The sequence below is a fragment of the Pangasianodon hypophthalmus genome, chromosome 21 (assembly GCF_027358585.1).
Source record: "Pangasianodon hypophthalmus isolate fPanHyp1 chromosome 21, fPanHyp1.pri, whole genome shotgun sequence".
NCBI classification, from domain to species: Eukaryota; Metazoa; Chordata; class Actinopteri; order Siluriformes; family Pangasiidae; genus Pangasianodon; species Pangasianodon hypophthalmus.
Window position 1 is genome coordinate 14,442,584 of NC_069730.1, and position 20,485 is coordinate 14,463,068.

Sequence of the window (20,485 nt, forward strand, 5' to 3'; positions counted from 1 at the left end):
TGCACTGAAAATGGTGGCTTATGGAGGAAGATTCTTAAAAATATGCCATGGTGATTAATTACTTTATAGTTTTATTTTTTACACATTTGATCTTTGAATGGTTAAATGTTATTCCGTGCGCCAATTCTGCATATTAGAATATTATTTTATATCTAATATGTAATTTTTTGTCATAAAATTTTGGCAAAACTGTCCTCTGTTTATAGGTTTTTTCCATTTTAAAATGCTCATGTTCCTGCTCTTGTATCCATCTTCATTTTAGTCTAATCGAATTTTAGATCAAATAAAACAATCCAGGGAAGAACACTGCAAATTAACACATCACTATAAATGTTAGGATGTACTGTACATGACACCAAACTGACCTTTAATTTCATAGCCTTATGTATCTGTGCCTATTACATAAACAGTAATAACTATATTTAATATAAATACAAAATGGATTTTCTTAGAAATATGTCTCAGATATGAATTCATACTTCATTCTGGCTTTTTTTTTTTTTTTTTTATAAATGTTATCTTTGATCTGTGGGCTGTTATTGCGAATGATAACTTTGCTAATTATAAGTTTTTTTATTATTAAGCATTTTTTTTCATGAGAAAAAAAACTAACAGGGAAATATATGTGTATGGAATGATATTGCATACTATTAATGCATATTCATGCATTTCTGTAAAACACTAGGCACCCGGTGCCTGCTTTCGTAAGTTTTAAATAAAAACTTGAAGTGGGCCGTATGTTAAATATATAATGTGACTTGAATTATTCATGGAGGAAAAGACAGAAAGATTAAACAAGTCTTAGAAAAATAGAAAACAAGAGTTTAATCTCTAATCAACAATATTATTGACGTGATTTATCATGATTGTGATGTGATACAGTATTACACGGCCCTAAAAAAATACCTATTGATGTTTTCATTATTTCATTAAAGGAATTTCTTGGGAAATAAATTCATATACATGCATTAAATTTATTCTTTATAGAGTGTATAGCGTGAGTGCGAGAGAACTGGAAATGGAAAGACAGCTACAAACAGATGAAAGCTTATGAATAGGTTTAAACAATTTACACAGCTGACAGGCTAAACAAACATGTTCCATCTTCTTTAGTGCCGAGCCCATATTTCAGAACTTCACTGTTGTTTTTGCCTTTCATATTCCTCCCTGACTCAACACTCTGAAGATCCGGCTTTCTTCAGGGAGTAGTGCTAAATAGCTGTCCTACAAACTCCAGCATGCGAGAGTGTCAGCGAGGAACCCTGGAGTCTTTTAGGTTTGTACCTTCATCAAACACACTAGTCGCTCAGAGCAAGGACTCGAGGGCTGGGAATACGCTCAACAGCACCTCTTTCTTTCTTTGTGGTTTTTTTTTAGGATGTTGTTGATGGTGTGTTTTATTCAACACAGTGAGAACTGCATGTCTTGGTGTGTGGGGGCGTATATGCATCCAATTGCTATTCCTTCTAAACACTTTCATATCCACAAGCATTGCTCACCAGGCTTGTGGGAACAACAAAAAGTTTTATCAAGTAGGGTTTCATGTGATGTACTCACATTACATCAGCTTTACTCCATATAACATCAGGAGATTGGAGTGGATATAATAACGCGGTGCGGTCGACATAACCAACATCCCTACATCTGTACCTGGACAATACATCACGACTGACATGTTGTGATTATCCTCTGTTACTACAGTATCCCGATTTTTAATTATCCCTTTCATGCATAGTGTCCACATTTATGGACAATCAATGTATGCCTCTAAATCACTTGAGCATTACTGTAAATAAACATACACTTCTGTAGCTCTCTATACTATTATTTTCATTAACTTTCTACATAAAATAAAAAAATATATCACGAAAGAATTAAAGCAAAAAATATCGCCTTAGATTTTTTAAAACTAGATTTTTTTTTTTTAAACTAGCGTTGTTTTTTGGGAAGATGATTTTTTTTAACCTTCTTGTGTCATGCAAAAATCCTAAACTGTGTATATTTTTTAGGTTCAGAAATGATATTTTCTAATATTTTTGTCTTCAACTTTACATATTTTAGACCTGAATGTTAACAATTTTGGACATTCAAAGACTTTATTATTATTACTATTTCAGGCAGAATGTTTTTAGCCTTTTTAACTCATGGACAATCCATTTACTTTTAATATAAGTAATATTTAGACAGGCCCAAAATTCATATATCATGAAATTTTAAGGAAAAAAAAAAAGATATATATAAGAACCTGGATATGCGTATAAATAATTTATGCATGAAAGGGTTAACTTCTGACAATCCATACTGTGCAAGACAGAAATAATGTCTGCTTTTAACCCAACAAGAGTTCATTATAATCCAGGAGCTGTATCTTCACACTCATAACTACATACAGCAACGCTTCCTGTTTCATAGTAGCTACTGAATAATTAATGGTAGTTTCTGTATATCATGCTATAAAATGAATAACTGAATAATAAACTAGGTAATTGAGTGGTTACATGAGGTTACATGATCATATTTCAAGGCATACCATGATCCCAAAATAACACAACATAGTCCTAATATGAAACTATATACAGTATAGTTTATATATACATATATATTTTTATATTGTAACTATAAGGCGCATCAGTAGGTTTTTATAAAAAAATAACATACATATATGCATGCAATTTAAAAAAAAAAATCAGGTTCCAGAATTGCATATTATACATAAGAACTCTTTTTATTATTATTATTATTATTATTTGCAAAAATGCAACTTTAATACAAATTCTAACATGATTAAGCTCCACAAGCTCGGACACCATCACTAAATCACTATAGCATTTTATTTTTTTGGATTTTTTTTTTTTAATTTATATCTTTATATCTGCTGCTGTAACAATGCAAATTTCCCCATTGGGGACGAATAAAGGATTACCTTATCTTATCTGATCTGATCTGATCTTATCTTATCTTAAGTAAGCTATAACACACACCAGAATGTGCTGTTTTAGGAAGATAATCAACAACGGGGTAGTGTAATGTGAAGAGGTCATAAAGACAGGGCTTTCTAGCAAAGTAACGACAACACTTATTTCCACTCTCCGTAGGTTGTGCTTGATTTTTTTATATGCAGCCTCACATTTACACCTTGACCTTCATGGTGGTACAGCATCTAGACTTCACACGTTTCATTTACTTTCTGCCACTCCATCTCTGGCGAGCGGTATTTTGCTTTAAAGTAGTGGTTAGTGAGGTGGAACACTGAGTCGGTGAGTTTTGTTAACCTCTCTCTCTATCTGCACTTTAACAGTGTAGCTACTGCATTACCCCTGAAAGCCTTTCACACTTTACAGTGGACCCCTAAAGGGCATTCACTCCCTAAAGCTGTGACTCAACCTTCTGAGCTGTAAATTTATCTACTCTATTCACACATAAACAATAAAACAGACCTTCTATGGGGTCTGAGATCTGCTCGGTTGAAAAATCTAAATTGACTTCCATTAATATGAATCTTGTATTTAAGAAATCATATTAGAGACGCACAAATCTCATTTTCATTTCCGATACAATGCCCATATCAAAGCTGATACTTGATACTGATTTGATACTGGCATCCTGCCTCATTCTGTACTTCTGTTTAGAGCTTCTGCTGTGGATGGTCCCACATGGATACCCTAAATAAGGATGGATACCCTAAACGAGTCCGGTTCCTCTCAAGGTTTCTTCCCCATCTGTCTTCTCCAGATTTCTGTAAAGCATGTTCGTGACAAAGTCTATTTTTTAAAAATGGAGTACAAATACAATTAATTGAGTCCTCACTGTAACAGAACCTTCAGTTGTTAATTTATGCTCTGGTACCCCTGTTCACGTAGAAGATTTATGTTGTATCAGTCTTCACTGAGTAAAGCAGACCAACTCTACACTTATTAACCCATGCTCAAGATGATGCAAAACAAGAATCCTCTATATGGACCACCTGCTCCAGTTAAACATACAGTTCCCAGCTATAAGCCACAGAAGAACTCTAACAATATGGGTTATAGAAGACAGGGAAAATAATATTACATTATAGCCATTCTGCACAGTTTCATGTTCCTTTTTGTTACTGTGGCTCTAACTAGGGACTATCATAAGCTAGCTGTGGTGTTGTTTCAAATAGTTTTAGTATATATTCCTAAGAAAACAATCATTACTGATTAGCATTTTGGAAATCAAGGCAAAGTTTGTTTTCTAGCCTAATAAATGTATTCGTATAGGGTCGTCTTCAGAGTTGGCAAAATTCCAAAAATTGACAGCAATATTTACACTGAGAAAGTTAGGTGTATTCAGAGACGGGTTACGCACGTGTTTAAGTCAATTTTCTGGGCTCCACATTCAGATTATGCAAATTACCTAATGCTACTGAGGTTCCAAGATTATTCTGGCAAGTATAAGCTTCAAATACAGGGTTTTTCAATAGCATCTACACCACAACAAAAACAAAAAAGCCTCAAAAAAAAAAAAAAAAAAAAAAAGATAGAACAGTGTGGACTGAAGAAGGAAGTAGCACTTTTTTCTTTGCCATCAAATATAATATAATAACATAATAGTCCTATTTGTAATTATCATGTTAATCGCTGCAAATCTGGTTTAATTTAACAATATGGCTTCCACTCTCATTATTCAGCAACTTATAAAATAGCACTTGATCCAGCACATCCTATTAATTTTTTATTAATTTTTAGATCATGAGATCATTTAGATCATTTAAATTTTTTAGATCAATCTCTGACAGTTATTATATTCTGTGCATGGAAAAAGCATAGGGCTTTACAGTATGTGATCACTAGCAGTGAGTGGAAGAGATTGGCACCTTGCGTTACACATGGCTGGCTCTGTCATTTCAGCTTCCAAACATAAGCAGCAAAATGTCAGCACTGTTCCAGGCCGTGTTTGCTCACACTGAAGCCAGCACAGTGTCAGAAATGAAATACGGGTTTGCAGGAGATAAATAATGCAGATAGCACACGGCGGAGAAAGTAACCTCCCCAAAATAACAGCTGAGATGGGACTCATGTGCACTGCCACTCTTATTCACTAGCATTTCGCTGAAAAAGGCTTTCTCACATCTTCATTTGTATGAAATCTAACAAAACTGCTGTAGCCTGTTAGGGCCAGACTGATATATGCATTAGCTACTAAACAAAAATATTAAATGCTCATGGGCTTATCAGTACCAGTGGGAAGCACAGATGTTGTTTATTTAAATTTAATATAGGAACATTACATACATGGCATTTGTGATGCTTCTTCATCCAAGAAAACAAGCTCTAGTAGGGGATTTTTTTAAAAATAGTGTGTTTAAATATTTCATTTTGAATACAAAATTACAAAAGAGAATTAAATAGGAGAGCGAAGAAAATTACATAAGAATATTTTAGATCATTAAAAGCCAAATCAGTAACAAAATTTTCACTTTAGTCAGGTCAAAAGGAAATATCAGTTTGTGTGAGATCAGTCTCAAAACTCAAATAAGAGAGAAAATGGACAATTAAAAAAAAATGGACAATTTAGCTTGTTTAATTACAGGAGTGAATTATTTATTTTTTACTCTGTCTGCCTTCAAAAGAGTAAGTCATAATTAATCTTTTAAACAGGCTGTACTTAACAGAGCAATGTCCAGTTCATTAAACATTAAGTATACTGTATGTCTACACTTTATGATATTAATCTTTTGTCATCATCAACCTTTAAACAGAATAATGAAGGTTTCTATATTATGCAAAATAAGTGTCAGCTTTCACAAATGTTGTAATGCTACTGGTTTCTTTGTTGTTTTCTATGAAAGTCCATCTATTGGTGAAAAAAAAAAACATGCATCACTTCGATCGACCAAGTGAAGGCACCTGTCTGAGTCATCCTGCAGTTTTTTTTCTTTCTTTCTTTTTTTTTTGCTGAAGCTGCTATCTCTCAGCTCATTTCAGTCAAAGAAAACCCAACAAAGCCTTTACCCTTCTCTGAAATATGAATTACAGAGGAGCCGAGTAAAAAGAGAAAGAATAAAAAGGTGAGCGGAGGCACCAGCATCACTTAAGTCTTTTGTTATAGCTTTTTCAGGCTTCCTTCTTGGCATTCATAGCCAATCTGTATGAGACAGACACAGCTCCAGAAGAGGAGTTCGAAATGGCTCCCAAATGCACTGTAAAACCTCTCTAAAGCCTTTACCCTTCATTCCCAAAAACATTAGCAGTGCCGTGATGGGTGAATGTTTTTTCCAGCCTGCGTTGGCCCAAGATGGGACAGAGAGCCACTCATGCTGGCCCTGAACGCTCACCGTGGCGGCACGAGTTATGGCGCGGGCGGCCCATTTGCTTGGTTTGTAGATCAATAGCGAAGAGAATGAAGGTTTGTTTTATTACAGCAATAAAGTGTCAGGTAATCAGTATGGAGACACTGCTAATGACCCGAAGCCTGACTTTTTCCGCTCGTAGGACTGCAGTTAGTCATTCATCACAAAGCGAGTCAGCCAGTGTTTCCTTCCTGAATTCTCTCGTTCAGCTCGGGCAAACGGCCATTTCCAAATCGACACTTAAACGGAGGCAAAACGGAAAGGTGACCGTTAGACCACAATGCATGAAATCACGTATAAACGGTTTATACATAACATGAACCCTTCAACACAATTAAATCAATACGGCTAAGCCTGTTTAAATGCAAAATCAGCATTAGCATCAGTAAACTTGTCCTCCACCTGATTTACAACCAGTGTACTTCTGGAATGAGTATAGATTCGGAAAGCAAATCATCAGTCTGAATAGATCTAAGAGACAAGAGATGTACAATCTTGTCCACGAAGGGCCAGTTTGGCTGCACGGTTTCATTCTAACAAAGCAGAAGCACCTGATTGTGCTTTTTTAATCAATTCCGCAGTGTCCGACACTTTGTGCTATTCACCGTGCAACACCATTTTGTAGTGGTGTCTGAAAGCATAGTGGAGAATATCCAGCAAAAAGCACATTGCAATATGGCATGCACAAACCATGTACTTGACATCCATGAAATGCTGCAATGCCTGGTTTGATTAATACACACCTTCAAGGAGGAAGACGGCAAGCTATGAAGTCAACATCCTTTCAGAGTTCTTACAAACACAAAGAGTGGATTCATCGTTTTGTGAAATGTTTGGTTTGTGGTAGGGATGTAACTGAATATTAATATACTACGGGGAACTGTGAACTGATTCCCCTGATATTGTGCCTGTTGTACTTGCACAATGACAATAAAGATATTCATATTTGTATTTGTATCATTTAATAATGAGTTCTGAACGATTACAAATACAGATACGAATAGGACATAAATTATTCATGTGGTTTTTTTTTTCGTTTTTTTTTTTTTGAAAGCTTACCAAAAATGTTTACAGGGCATCTGGTTGAGACTACAGATGTGTACGGGAACTGGGATCTCACAAAAAAAGTCAGATATATGGTATAAATATTCAATTTGTCCAGGTCCAGGTTATGGTGTTTTAAATTAGGCTACTAGTTTGTTTATATTTTGGGAAATAGAACCACTAAATTTGTTAGAAAATATCATGGGCAGGTACAAACAAAAATAATAACTGCGTGAAAGGGATTTTTAAAAAAACAGTCTCGCGTGCACAAACAGATACAGATACAGGCACTGCGTTACACCCCTAGTTCATAGTTAGCTCGGTTAATTTATTGTTTGATACTGGACAAATTGTTGTGTGGACAACGAGCTAGCTAATGTGAAATGGGTGTGGCTTTATTGTTGTTGTGTTGTGTACCAGGCCTACTGTGAATGGGACACAGGAGAGAAGAGTTAGAGAGAAGAGTTGAGAAAAACTGGGGCAGAATTTCAAATGCTTTGGACCCAGGCCGGCTAGTGGAAGAGCGAGAAAGGCGGCAAAACAAAATTGTACTTTGATGTGGATGGTGTTTGAAAACACACGCACACAAACCACCATAGACTCAACAGCCACTGCCTTAATCACTTCTCTCCCTTTCTTCATTAAGCACTCTTTCTGTCTCTCTTTCACTGTTTTGTTATTTTTGCTTTTCTCTTCCTCTTGGTCTCGCTTTCTTTCCCTCATTTGAAAAGGAGGATCAAAGAGAATAGTAGGAAAAAGCTGGCAGATCTGAGAGTATTTTTAAGAGAGAGCGATCGCTCTTTAATTGTCTTCCTCATTGTGAATGATTGATGCTATTCATCCATCTGCCCTTGTCTGTTCACACATCTGAGACACCAGCTCATTCTAAATTTACCAGCCAAATTTGGGATGGAACTTGTACAGCATCATGAGATACTTTTAATAAACCAACTTGTGTATAACTTTTCAAATAAAACATATGGCGAATATTTTGCACATATCTTAAAGATGTGAATACTGCAAGAATATTTGCATATTTTCAAAATTAATAATTTCCATATTTGATTGATATTGCAGTTTAGAAAAAAAAGACATCAATATATGTTGATAAGTTTCAATATTCATTATAATAGCATGTGTTGTTCTGCTGTTCTGCACATGTATAACATGTATAATAATTATCTAAAAACATTATAAACACTAAACTACAAAAAAAAAAAAAACAATTACAAATTCATTACAAGAACAAACAGATTAGACACATTGTTGCAGTTTGAAAACAGAAATATTAAAATAAAAACACACTACTAAAAAAATTAAGGATGCTTTGTTCCAAAAAATGACAAAGTGTTCAATCTGGCAACCTCAAGAAGGCATTGTCTTGACCTCAGAGACTAAGCCATGCTCATTATATATGTGACTGAAGTGATTGCGGTAATTTCATGGTAAACGCAAGGCCCTGTAAGATGGATGCAAAGGGGCCATATGCCAGCACTAAACACACACACACACACACACACACACACATATGCCTATAGTGCTACACACGTGGTTAATGCAAACTTCCATCCATCTTCCATAAATACATCTGTTAGCAATCCAATCGATGCTATTGTCTTTCATAAGTACAGTGAATCAGGCAGTCTTGTTTATAATGTATGAGGCATTTTGTTAATGATCAGGATGGCATGGAAGGTTCAAACAGTAATGGTCCTTGCTGCTAATATTGAATGCAGACTCCTGACTGCTGAATGAGAAATGAACATATCGATTACCACAACCACAGAACGCAACTCGCTCTAATGATCTACGGTATAAAGAGCAGGAAACTTTTTAACTCAACAAGACTGCAGCAACATTATCATCTAGCCATATAGCTGCTAGGACAACATGCAACAGTTTCAGCTTATTATCAACAAGGAGAAGACCAATATTAACTATCTCAAGGATAAGAGATCTGATGGCTACCCTAATGGCATGCTAAAATAGTTTAGCAAACATCTGTGCCTGCCATTGTACCATTAAAAAATGCTTCATAGAGCAAGAGCCAAAAACAAACAAAACAGTTAATGCTAATGCTTCTTTTTATGACTAGCCATATTAGCATATTTGGTCAACTATCCCCAAGTTAGAAACAAATGTCATTAAAATGACAGCATTGCATAAGTATTTTTTAAATTGTGGTTGGGTATAGTTATAAATACTAGCTTAATGCTAAAAAAAAATAGAAAGAAAAAACAAACTAATTTTTTCATAGAAAAAATGCCCACACATTTCTCTAGCACTTCAGTGACAAATCTTTAAAACACAAGAGAAAAATAAATAAGAGAAAATCCCCTCTTCCCCTCAAGGGATGAAATAAAAAATAGAAAAAACACCATTCATTCCACCAACATGTGGTTTGTTTAACAGTCTTGTTAACCAGTCTCTTACATATTTTTATATAACTGTAGAATATATTTATTTGCTAAAAAAGCATTAGCTTGTTGAATGGAAGGTTCATGCTAATAAATGAATACTAACATGGATTCACGCTTAGCACCTACGCTAGCAATACGTACTCCTTCAGCTGAAGTCATATCCAGTCATGTTATCATTTTTAATAAATTTCTAAGTCATTATCAAATTTCTATTGCCCATTATTTCCTAAAGTGAGGAAGGAACGATGAAGTGGTGATTTTAGTCACAGCTAGCATGTGTTACTATCTGCTCGATAGTTAGATAAGCTAACCATCAAACAGGGTTGTGTTATTAGAGTGAATTATTTCAGCTAATATCGAACACTGAACTTGCGTCAACCATTCTGATAAGCTATTGACAAAAGCTTCATTTTTGTCTTAACTACCAGCCAATCTGCTCAAACATAATTGGATATCAATATCTTGAGGGGATTTTATGTGTGTGAATGCTTTAGATTGCTAACGTTTTCATTCCAAACGCCCGATAATTCTATTGCTAGTACTGACGTGGCCCAAGAGACACACACAGAGGTCTGTGTCCATCCATTTCTCTCAAAGGTCGTCTCAGCGTGAGCTCTCGCGTAGGTGAATATGACACACACTTATATAACTGTGTGTGTGTGTGTGTGTGTGTGTGTGTGTGCCTTTTTGTGCTTGCCTGCCCATAACAACTTCAATTAGGAGGTCATTCAATTTGATTGCAGTGAACCTCTCTGTTCAGACACACACACACACACACACACACACACACACACACACATGTTCCACATCTATACATACAGCATGCAGCCAGCAGTCTTTGTGAGAATAAGACATCAAAGACACAAAAGCCCCTTTAAGTGGCCGTCTCTATTCGGCTGAGATTCGGAGACACACATGCAGAGAGACTCTTTTGTTTGGACCGCTCAAAAGCACTTGGTATGCTGGATGCGTCGCTGTGTGCTGGGTTGCAAGGAGAAAGGCAAGCGAGGGATAAATATCATTTATGACAAAGCAAGGAGAGTGAGTTTGCCACAGTGGCAGTGCAGTTGTGCCACAGGGCTTTCTCTGACCATCACAATGTTAGCAGAGACATGACTCAGGACTAGTGAACCAAATATGAATGAACAGATAATGTGTTCTAATTAGATTTTAATACGAGGTACACCTTTCTTTTTTCCAGAATGCTTGCCGAAAGATTCACACAGTTGAGTCTAGAGATGTGCACCAGGACTGGGATTTTTACTTTAATGTGGGCACGAGCGAGCGGCCAGACATGAATCTCCTGGGACAAACAAAGGCCATGTTCTTTAATGTGAACATTCAATTATGGACTGGAGTGATTTAGCTGAGGTTGAGGAACTGTAGGAGCCAGACATGCTGTTGATGCTGGCATTTCTACCTTGTTTTTTTTTCCTCCAAAGTTTTCCAATGTTTCTGGCTTAGGCCACGCCCAATTCAGGTTTAAATCCAAATATAGATACAGATACAGATATTTGGCACACTAAACAAATACGGATACAGATTCAAATGTGTGTGTGTGTGTGTGTTTCCTGACTTTAAGAACTTGTGTATCCTCATATACAAGAGCATGCTAAAAACAATGCTTCAGCTGATGTTATATTCAGCCTGTGACTGGAAAAGCTGCTGAAGCGGTGTTAATGTAGTATTCCAAAGCCATATCCAAATCTGTAATCAATTTCTATCACTTTTTTTATTAAATCAGGATAAACGCAATAATTTATTGCATTTCTTATATTGTTAAGTTTGAGATTTAGTTTATGCTTATGGGATGATTTTGTTACAGTATATCCAACCTGAATCAGTGTGTGTGTGTGTGTGTGTGTGTGTGTGTGTGTGTTCAGGATATGTCCCTACGAGTCCTGAGAAGTCCTGGATCAGAGTAGACAATACAGACAATCTTTACTCGTTCCCCTGTGTTGGAGGTGTCCTTGTAAAAGCTTTGCTGCATTGATCCTAGTTTTCAGGGGTAGTATTTCAAATATAGGGAAGAGCTCTTGTTTTTTTTCTCTTGAGAGAGAGAGAAGAAGGGAGAAGGGAAAGGAGAAGTCAATCCTGAGGTGAAAGGATGCATTTAGACTCAGGAAGGTGTGGGTATGATTGCATATGAGTGACCAAATTGTCCTCAAAACAAGAATAAAATGAATGAATGAATAAATGAATATATATATATATTCATTTATTCATTCATTCACTGTATCTATTCTTATCTAATTTTGGAATTTTTCATTTCCACATATATATATATATATATATATATATATATATATATATATATATATATATATATATATGGAAATGAAAAATTCCAAAATTAGATAAGAATAGATACAGTGATATAAACAAGTTTTGCATATTATGCATATTGCTGATGACAGGGGATGTACATTGCATATTTTGGAAGTAAGTTATCTACTGTATATCTATTTATATCTATCCACATCTAGTTATCTATATAATTCTGAATCTAGATATATCAAATCAAAAACAAGGCCACAGAGGACACTTACGTGCTGTCTGGACAGATGAAGATATGAACATTTTTCTTCATTTTATTAACAAAAACTACATCAAACATCAGCGTGACCCTGAGAGGAAAAAAAGCGTTTACTGAAGATGAATAAATGAATGAATGACACACATCAAATCTCTCCATTACGCTGCATTTGGCACTCTTTTTCTCCTGTACAAAGTGAAAAACAGCTGTGTGTTTTCAGTATTATAATCATTTCTCCTAAATCATTTCACACAGGATTTTCACATGATCATAGCTGATGGAAACACAGATTCAGATCCAGAACTTTCCGTACCCTTGTTGAGGACCTGTGTCAGTTTCCCATCATATAATGGTAAAAGTGGAAAAGCTTCAAGGTCTTATTTGCTTTTAAAATTTTCATTTCTGTGAATTAGTGCTAACTGCATTTAAGCCAATCACTATTTTTAGATCCACCTATATGTCCCTATTCGGTACTTTCGCAATGAGGACAACCAAATTCATGCTTAGCAAAGGAAATCAGAGATTTATGACCATACTGTGCCGTTCTGCATTGTCCTGTGGAAAATCACATTTAATGAGCTGGCCATGATGGCCATGTGAAGCAATTAGTGACTATGTAACAGTGGCTGGTGATTGCTAATTCACTAAAAACACATTGCTGGCTGGAAAAATGGGGCTAAAATCATGTAGTGTGCATTTTGGCATAAAGAGAAGTCCCCATGAGTTCTTCTGAAATGTCGTGTATGTGAGTAACCAATATGGAGACTGTACTCATTCCCCTGTGCTAAAGGTGCCCTTGTTCCATTGATTTAATAGTTTTCAAAGGCATCATTTTAGTTACAATACACAAGATATGGCTCTGTTTCTTTTCAGCAGACTATAATTGGCTCTGAAGCGTTATTATTTTTGGCTTAAGTGCCTGTCACTCAGATTTGCGGTAGAAGATATAAAACCTGATTTCGGTTTTGCTTGGTCATTAACAGACATTCTGTCATAACCACACTACAGAGAGAGAAAAAGGAGGAAGGAGTATATAAGGGGTATAAGTGGGCTAGCTAAAGAGCTAAGTCTCCCCTGTCTATCAAAAACAAAAAAGACATCCATATATGGTTTTCAGATTTCTTTTAATAAATGTCTTATCGTGAATTATTAGGGACTTTTGTGGAACCAAGCGCAAAGCACCACCAATGCTCATAAGAAAAATACACATGATGGTATGAATTGTAGATTCATGCAGGCTATCAGTGACAGTCATGGCACAGTGAATACACCCCCTAGTTTTGATCTCTATTTTGTCTGTTTTTTTTTTCATCAAATGAAATACAGTCATGTGTAATGAATGTGAATGAGATGGATTATGCACTTTTTTCTCCCAAAAATGCCTTTAGAGGAGGAACAAACTAGACAGACTAAGCACACATTATCCAATGAAATTACACTAAAGGACAGATAACAAAACCATAAATTTAGTGGGAGGTTTTTTTTTGGTTAAAAAATCACACATGTACATAATCACACAAGCATACAGACAAAACACATTTTCATATCTACTGACTGTTAGCCTATTTGGATGTGAACTCAGATAATATCTATGGTATATGAAGAGAGACAGTTAGACAGTGGCAGAAATACTGAGAGGCTATTCCAACCCTGACTGACCCTTACACACACACACACACACACACACACACAATTTAATGGGACAGGTGGGAACTATATTCTTTCTCCTTTTCCATTAATAAGCACACTGCTGGGCAGTACAGTATATTATTCCCACAGTCACTATAAAACATTTTACAGGCTGCTGCTACTGTACATTAAGCTGCTGTTTCTCTTCAAGCTCAACTCACACCCACAGGACAAGGACAAGGGAACAAACTCCCAAACACACACTAGGGCTATCGGAACCACTGTTCTGTTACAAAAGATTAGAATTTGCATAATATGTACATTATCACAGGGGAAAAAAATGAATGTTCTAATGAATAATCTTGAATAAATGAATAATCTTTTTTTTCTTTGTCTTTTGATAAAGACCAACAAAAAAAGGTCTCCTTTTCAACAGGCACTTATTGGATTCAGTCTTTTTCAGTGGCAGAATCACATTTTATTGGGTATATAATGCACTATGTAGTGCACAGTGAATAGGAAGCCACTTGGGATTCAGCATGTTGCAGAAACTAAAAAAAAAACAACACCAAAATTTTACATAAATGAATGAATTCTAATTCATTCATTCATTCATTCATCCTTAGTAACCACTTTATTCTGGGCATGAGGCAGGAATGCACCATGGATGGGATGCCAGTTGATTTCTTTTCTCTAAGAAAGCAACACAGTTTTCACTGTCTGTGGTGTGTGTGTGGTATGAACAGTGCAGCGCTACGGCTGATGTGTACTCTGTATGAAATGATCAGCTCATTAATATTCAAATAAATTCAAATATTGAAACTTTGAAGAAATTTAAAACCATTTTTAAAGCAATTTGTCAAGCTGAACATTGACAAAGGACAATGTTCAATCTCTCTCTCTCTCTCACACACACACACACACACACACACACACACTAACATACAGCCCTCCTCACAGAGAGATGGAACAGCAAAAGAAAGGAGAGAAAATTGACGATCTTGGCAAGAGTCCCTGCTATTTTATTGATCACGCTTTGTGCACCGAGAAGTCGTCTTTCCTCATATTCTCCTCTCTCATCCCTCTCGTATATTTAACAAAAGCAGGCAGGGCTGTGAAATCCCAGGCTCCAGTCACACTCTCTCCTCTAATGACTTTTTAATTTACTGTCTAATGGTAATGCACTTGGCAGGGCCAGGATGTGGCCTACACACACTTCTTCACTCAATAATGCAATCGCTTTAGTCAAAATGAAATCCCACAACAGCCATCACAGAGAGGGAGAGGGAGAGAGAAACTGGGATAGAGAGAAAGCAAAGGGGGGGGTGCAATGTAGAGAAAGTGAGTTTGTGAGATGAAGCGAAGAAGTGCAAGAGCAAGAGAGGCTGCAGGCAAGAGAGAATGAGTGAGTCAGTCACTGAGTGAGAGAAAACATGAGCGAATGGAATAAGATCACTTAGGTCAAGGCTAATATCAAGAATGAAATCACATATAAAAACAGTGCAAGTGGGGAGAAAGGGAGAGTGAGGAAAGGAGGGTGTGCAAGGCTGAGAAAGTGTGTGCGTGTGAGAGAAAGTGAAAGAATAGAAGAACTAACAGAACAGGATGACTTAATTCAAGGCTAACATCAGGAACAAAAAACATATATAAAAAGACAGAGGAAGAGATTAGCTGAGGAGGAAGTAATAGATTTGGGCATACCTCCACGACTCTCGCTGTCAGCTGGTTTAACCTGAATAGGCCGTGTCATCTGCAAGACAGAAAGAGAGAGAGAGATACAGAGGTTAATCTTTGGGTGGAAAAATAAAACCAATGTTTTAAAACAGGGTTTGCATATGCAGCTTATTTTTAACATCAACTAACAGTTAGCCACACATTTTGTTTGTTTTGTTTGTTTTTACGTCATGTGTTTTTGTTTCTTTGCTGTCTCCGCCCCTGTCCTGCCATTGGTTTGTTCCCCTAATGTGTGCACGTGTCCTGATTTTAGTCCTTGATTAAATTGCTTATTTATACCCTGATGTCTCCGTTAGTCTCTGCGAAGTCTTGCCAAGTGTTTCATGCAGATCCAAGCATTATTTCCCTGTTTATTGCTTCCTGTTTCCCACCCTTGGCTGTGCCATTGGTTATGAATATGGATTTCCCAGTGATGTTGTTGCATGCATGTGTATTGACTCCATCAATTGGCAATGACTATGATTTTATGATTTCCTTTAATAAAGAACCTTCTTAGATTAGGCACTTGCATCCTGGCTCATCATCACATATCTTACATAATCTCTGCTTTGGGATAAAATGTATTTATTGTCACTAAACACAGCACTGGTCCTGTCTTCAACCTCATCAGATGCCCTGCCAGTGAGAAGAAATCCATAGATGAGGGCTATACTGCCAAACTTTGGACTGTAATGGTATATATTATACATTTTATGAGAATGGAATATAAAATGACTAAAAAAACCTTTCTTAATTTAAATGAAACAAATAACTGGAATTGTTTACACACACAAGTTTTTTCAAAATTTGGATAGTCATGTAAACTGACAAATTTACAAAGTGTACAAACTGTATGGTGAACAATAATAAAAAGATGCTGTGTTAAAAACCAGTATGGCAGCCATATACAGTAAATCACACTAAGCCAGTTCCACATGACCAATCATGCATCTTTTAACTGGCCCTTTTAACCTGTCATATGACTTTATGAGACTCAAAGCCACTGGTTTAGGGCACGGGAGATGATGATGATGCCTGATTTATGCTAAACAGCTCTGTATTGGCACAAAGCGGTGCACAGTAAAACTGACATTATCATGGTATGTGCTCTTTATGACTACTTTTAATCACAGGGGTCACACACATCTTCTGTTGAACACAGACCAGACTTTAAAACAATCTGAATTCAAAACTGACCTTTTTTCCTTGTTAGGCCATGTCTTTAGTCAGGCAATTCATCTGTACTAATCACTTAAAAAGCTTCTTTCTTTGTCCATAATATTCCACTAAAAGTGTGACAATTTTCCCCACTCTAAATTGCCTCTGACTTTGAACAATGAGAATGTGAGTGTCTGGGTTATATCAAATAAATCAGCAAAGACATGTCAAGATGCTTGCAGGGAAGAGCACAAACTATAGACTTGTCAATCAAGACACCACCTCCACCTTCACAACATATGGCATCACTCGTTGAACAAAATTTTCATCTTCCTGCACTAGCAGGATTTCATCTAACTGGTGGTGTTGAGGGGGCCAAGCAACCTCCACGACTGACCGCGGGCTGGTATCTAGCTCAGACTCCATGTTTGTTTTGGAATACTCACTTAACAAGCCAATCAAATTCTGATGCATAAGTCCCGCCCACACAAAAGCCATTTCATGTTGTATTTAAAGAAGCAATTAGTCAGATCCACAGCATGGTAATATCTTTCCTTAGGTATTTGTGGAATTACATGATTAGTCTGGGTCTAGAATTGGGTCACATTTAAACATTAGAAAACAGCACCATTAACTCCTTAAACTCCCAGAACACACTGTCAGGTCAGGACTACTAAACCAGGAATTCCTCACTTTTGTAAATACATACCTTATCTATTTGTTTTTTGAAGTTACTGAAGCATTCAGAGTAATAAGTTAGGAGTTATGTAGGTCTGAAGGGGTTAATAGTATGTGGACAAATTGTGGACTTTGTCTCAACTTTGTGTACAGATATATCTACACAGTATAGCGCTTGTAAACACGCAAAACACAGACAGCCCCCCCGACTGCGCCATGTTCCCATCAACAACTACTACTCCATCATTTTCTCTCTCCAATTACCTTCTGTTTGATCGCTCTCCTGCTTTTTTGTCATTTTGGTGGATGATTTCTTTTCTCCCCACACACTAGGTTGTTTTTCGTTGCGCACAGAAGCATGAAGTCACCCTTTATATCATGAATAAGGAGTGTGTTCCGTGAAGCGGAGAGCGAGAGGAGAGAACTCGTGGAAGATGCATTTGCATTTGTTTACACTCCGATGTGGCTGAGGAGATGGAATTGGGTATGAGACGGCTCGCTTCTCGCGCATCTAATGCCCAATGAGGAGGTTTTTAAATCTTACAACTCGAATCCAGTCGAATGTAATATTCTAATTGGGGTGTGCAGGTGGGATTCAATTCATCAGAGTCTTCACGTGTGTAAGAGGGGAAATTGCATTGCCTGTTTCGCAGAATTCAACAACAGGAGCGTGAGCGTGCAAAAGAGGTACAGAAATAGAGATGAAATAGAGGGAGACAAGTGAGAGACTGGAAGGAACAGCGGGTGAGATCCGCGCTCGCCCGTAGCGTCATTGCGATGATGAAATGCTTCCCTGTAGTGAGCTGTCACGGTTCATGCCGCACAAGCACAACAGGAAGCGGCGGCTACGATGGGCTGCTACAGGAAGTTAGCAGCGGCGCTAACTGGAGCGTAGCGCCCATATCTAACACACACCCCCCCACCACGCACATCCAAACATGTCTAAATACATGCTTTAGGCTTTCAGACACAGCCTATGGTGCAGCTGGGACTGTTTGCAAAGAATCTTTTTCAACACAGCATCCTTTAGGATAGCAGTGAACACACCTTCTCATCTCGCATGCCTATTCATTCCGAACACACTTTGAGTCGATAGGACTGAACATCTAGAGAGGCATATGAGAGCCTTTCAAATAAGGGTTCTGAGCAAAATAAAGCAGAAATCCAAATTTCTTTTCCTTTACGATTTAGAAAGCATGAATGCTTCCAGATAGATCAATCTAACCACCATGTAAGCACAGAGCTCAAAGAGCTCAATGGATACTCTAAGGGCATCATTACTTTAGCTATTAGATAATATGTTTATTCCCTCAAAGCTAATTATATGTATTTGTATGTACAATCTCAAAACCCAGAAATCTCATGATGCAACCTGATTGTGGTTCAGAGTGCAAGTCCATTCAACTTTAGTTCGGAAAACACTTTTTTATGCAGACTGAATATCAGGATTGTGTCTAATTATTCAAGAAGCATAAACATCTGTCTTTTCTGAAGATTCATTACCAAAGTTCCTTTGAGTTTAAGGAAATTAAAATGCAATGCAAAACCATAATTGATTTCCAATGCATCAACCATTTCTCCTTAAAACAACTGGAAACAACAGAGGAAGCTGGTTGTCATGTGCTATGGGTAGATTTGCATATTGAAGCACTACACTCATCAGTTTTTAACCTGGGCAACTGAAAACACAAGCCTTACCAAGAAAAGGCTCATAAAACAAGCAGATTGAAATAGGTTTCTTGGTGCTCATGCCTTGTTGCTACATGCAAGCACTTATATGACTATCTGAACACCAATCTCTGCTGCTAAAGCATCTATCTAGAAGTACACAACTGGCCTTAATCACTAAATACACACTCCTCCCCTGCACTCCAATCCTCCACAAGTGACATTTTCCAAGTTTAGGAAGGGTAAATACCAAAGTGCCCAAGGTTATGTTGGAGTGGTGTGGTAAAATATTATTTCAACAAAACAGCTTATATTAAAAGGTCTTTCACTGTCAGGGATATGGAAAGTTCTCAGCCACAGAGAATATCCCACTGGCTATCTCGTAATGCACCACCAACAGGCTCTGGTTCTAATCAAACCATGCTCAGTTCAACATCATCCCAGTGTCCAGCATTTTATTGTTATTTTCTTCACTTGTCCTAGCTCAGGACACAGGATCAGCCACGGTATTATGCTCAGAGACAGTTTTGGGACTTGTTCCCAAAGGCCCAACAGTGTCACGATGGCAGTGCTGGGAGTTAAACTCTCAACCCACCAATTGGTAGCCCAGAGGCTTAACTGGTATGTCATCACTTCCAGCTATCCCTATCATTCCCCAGACAGAAGAGGACTCCAGGCTAAATTTGGTAGAGGGGCAGTTATGACAATGGAAAGTGCATTGTGGGCCAATTGTAGGGAGCCAAATTAAAGATTTTAATGGCATTTAGAATCTGGGCCAAATGAAAGCAACGTTACCCAGCTGTAAGCTCTGCTCTGGAACACAGTCTCATCAAGATTGAGTTGTGTTCTGGGAGTCTAATTTGAATATAAAGATAAAGGCCAACACTGGACCATTACTCAGCTGCCCTCAGGGTCGGAAGCCAGCTCCATAACTGAATGCAAGTTCGATTGTAAGCCAGGGTATAAAGTCACATACATATGTTGAGAGTATAGAGTTGAAAACTATGTATAGAATTCCGGTTGCACCACAGACACTGAAAACACAACGTAGTGTATCAAGTGATCACAGATCAAAATGTTTCACCATCAACAGGTAAATACTACATCCAAGTTTAAAATGGCATGTGATGTACCTTGCCAAAAATCTCTGTCATCTATCATTGTGTGGTAGCTGAGGAAAATGCTCTCTGCACTGGCTGATTTACAAATAGCATATTTGTACATTATCTTATGATCCCTTGTAGTTGCAGTATGTGCCATTATAAACAGTGTATTTCAGCAAAGTGGCCATGTCCAGTGATCACAGACCACACAATCTTGCAT

At 37.2% G+C, this 20,485-nt stretch overlaps 1 protein-coding gene across 1 annotated transcript in view; it reads right to left on the reverse strand.

Moving 5' to 3' along the window:
• Nucleotides 1-20,485, reverse strand: part of LOC113533496 (CUGBP Elav-like family member 5) — a 191,735-nt gene that overhangs the window by 78,999 nt on the left and 92,251 nt on the right. The window contains exon 3 of the mRNA XM_026925666.3: nt 15,647-15,695. Coding sequence (XP_026781467.2) covers nt 15,647-15,695 — 49 coding nt within the window. The remainder of the gene's footprint in view (nt 1-15,646; nt 15,696-20,485) is intronic.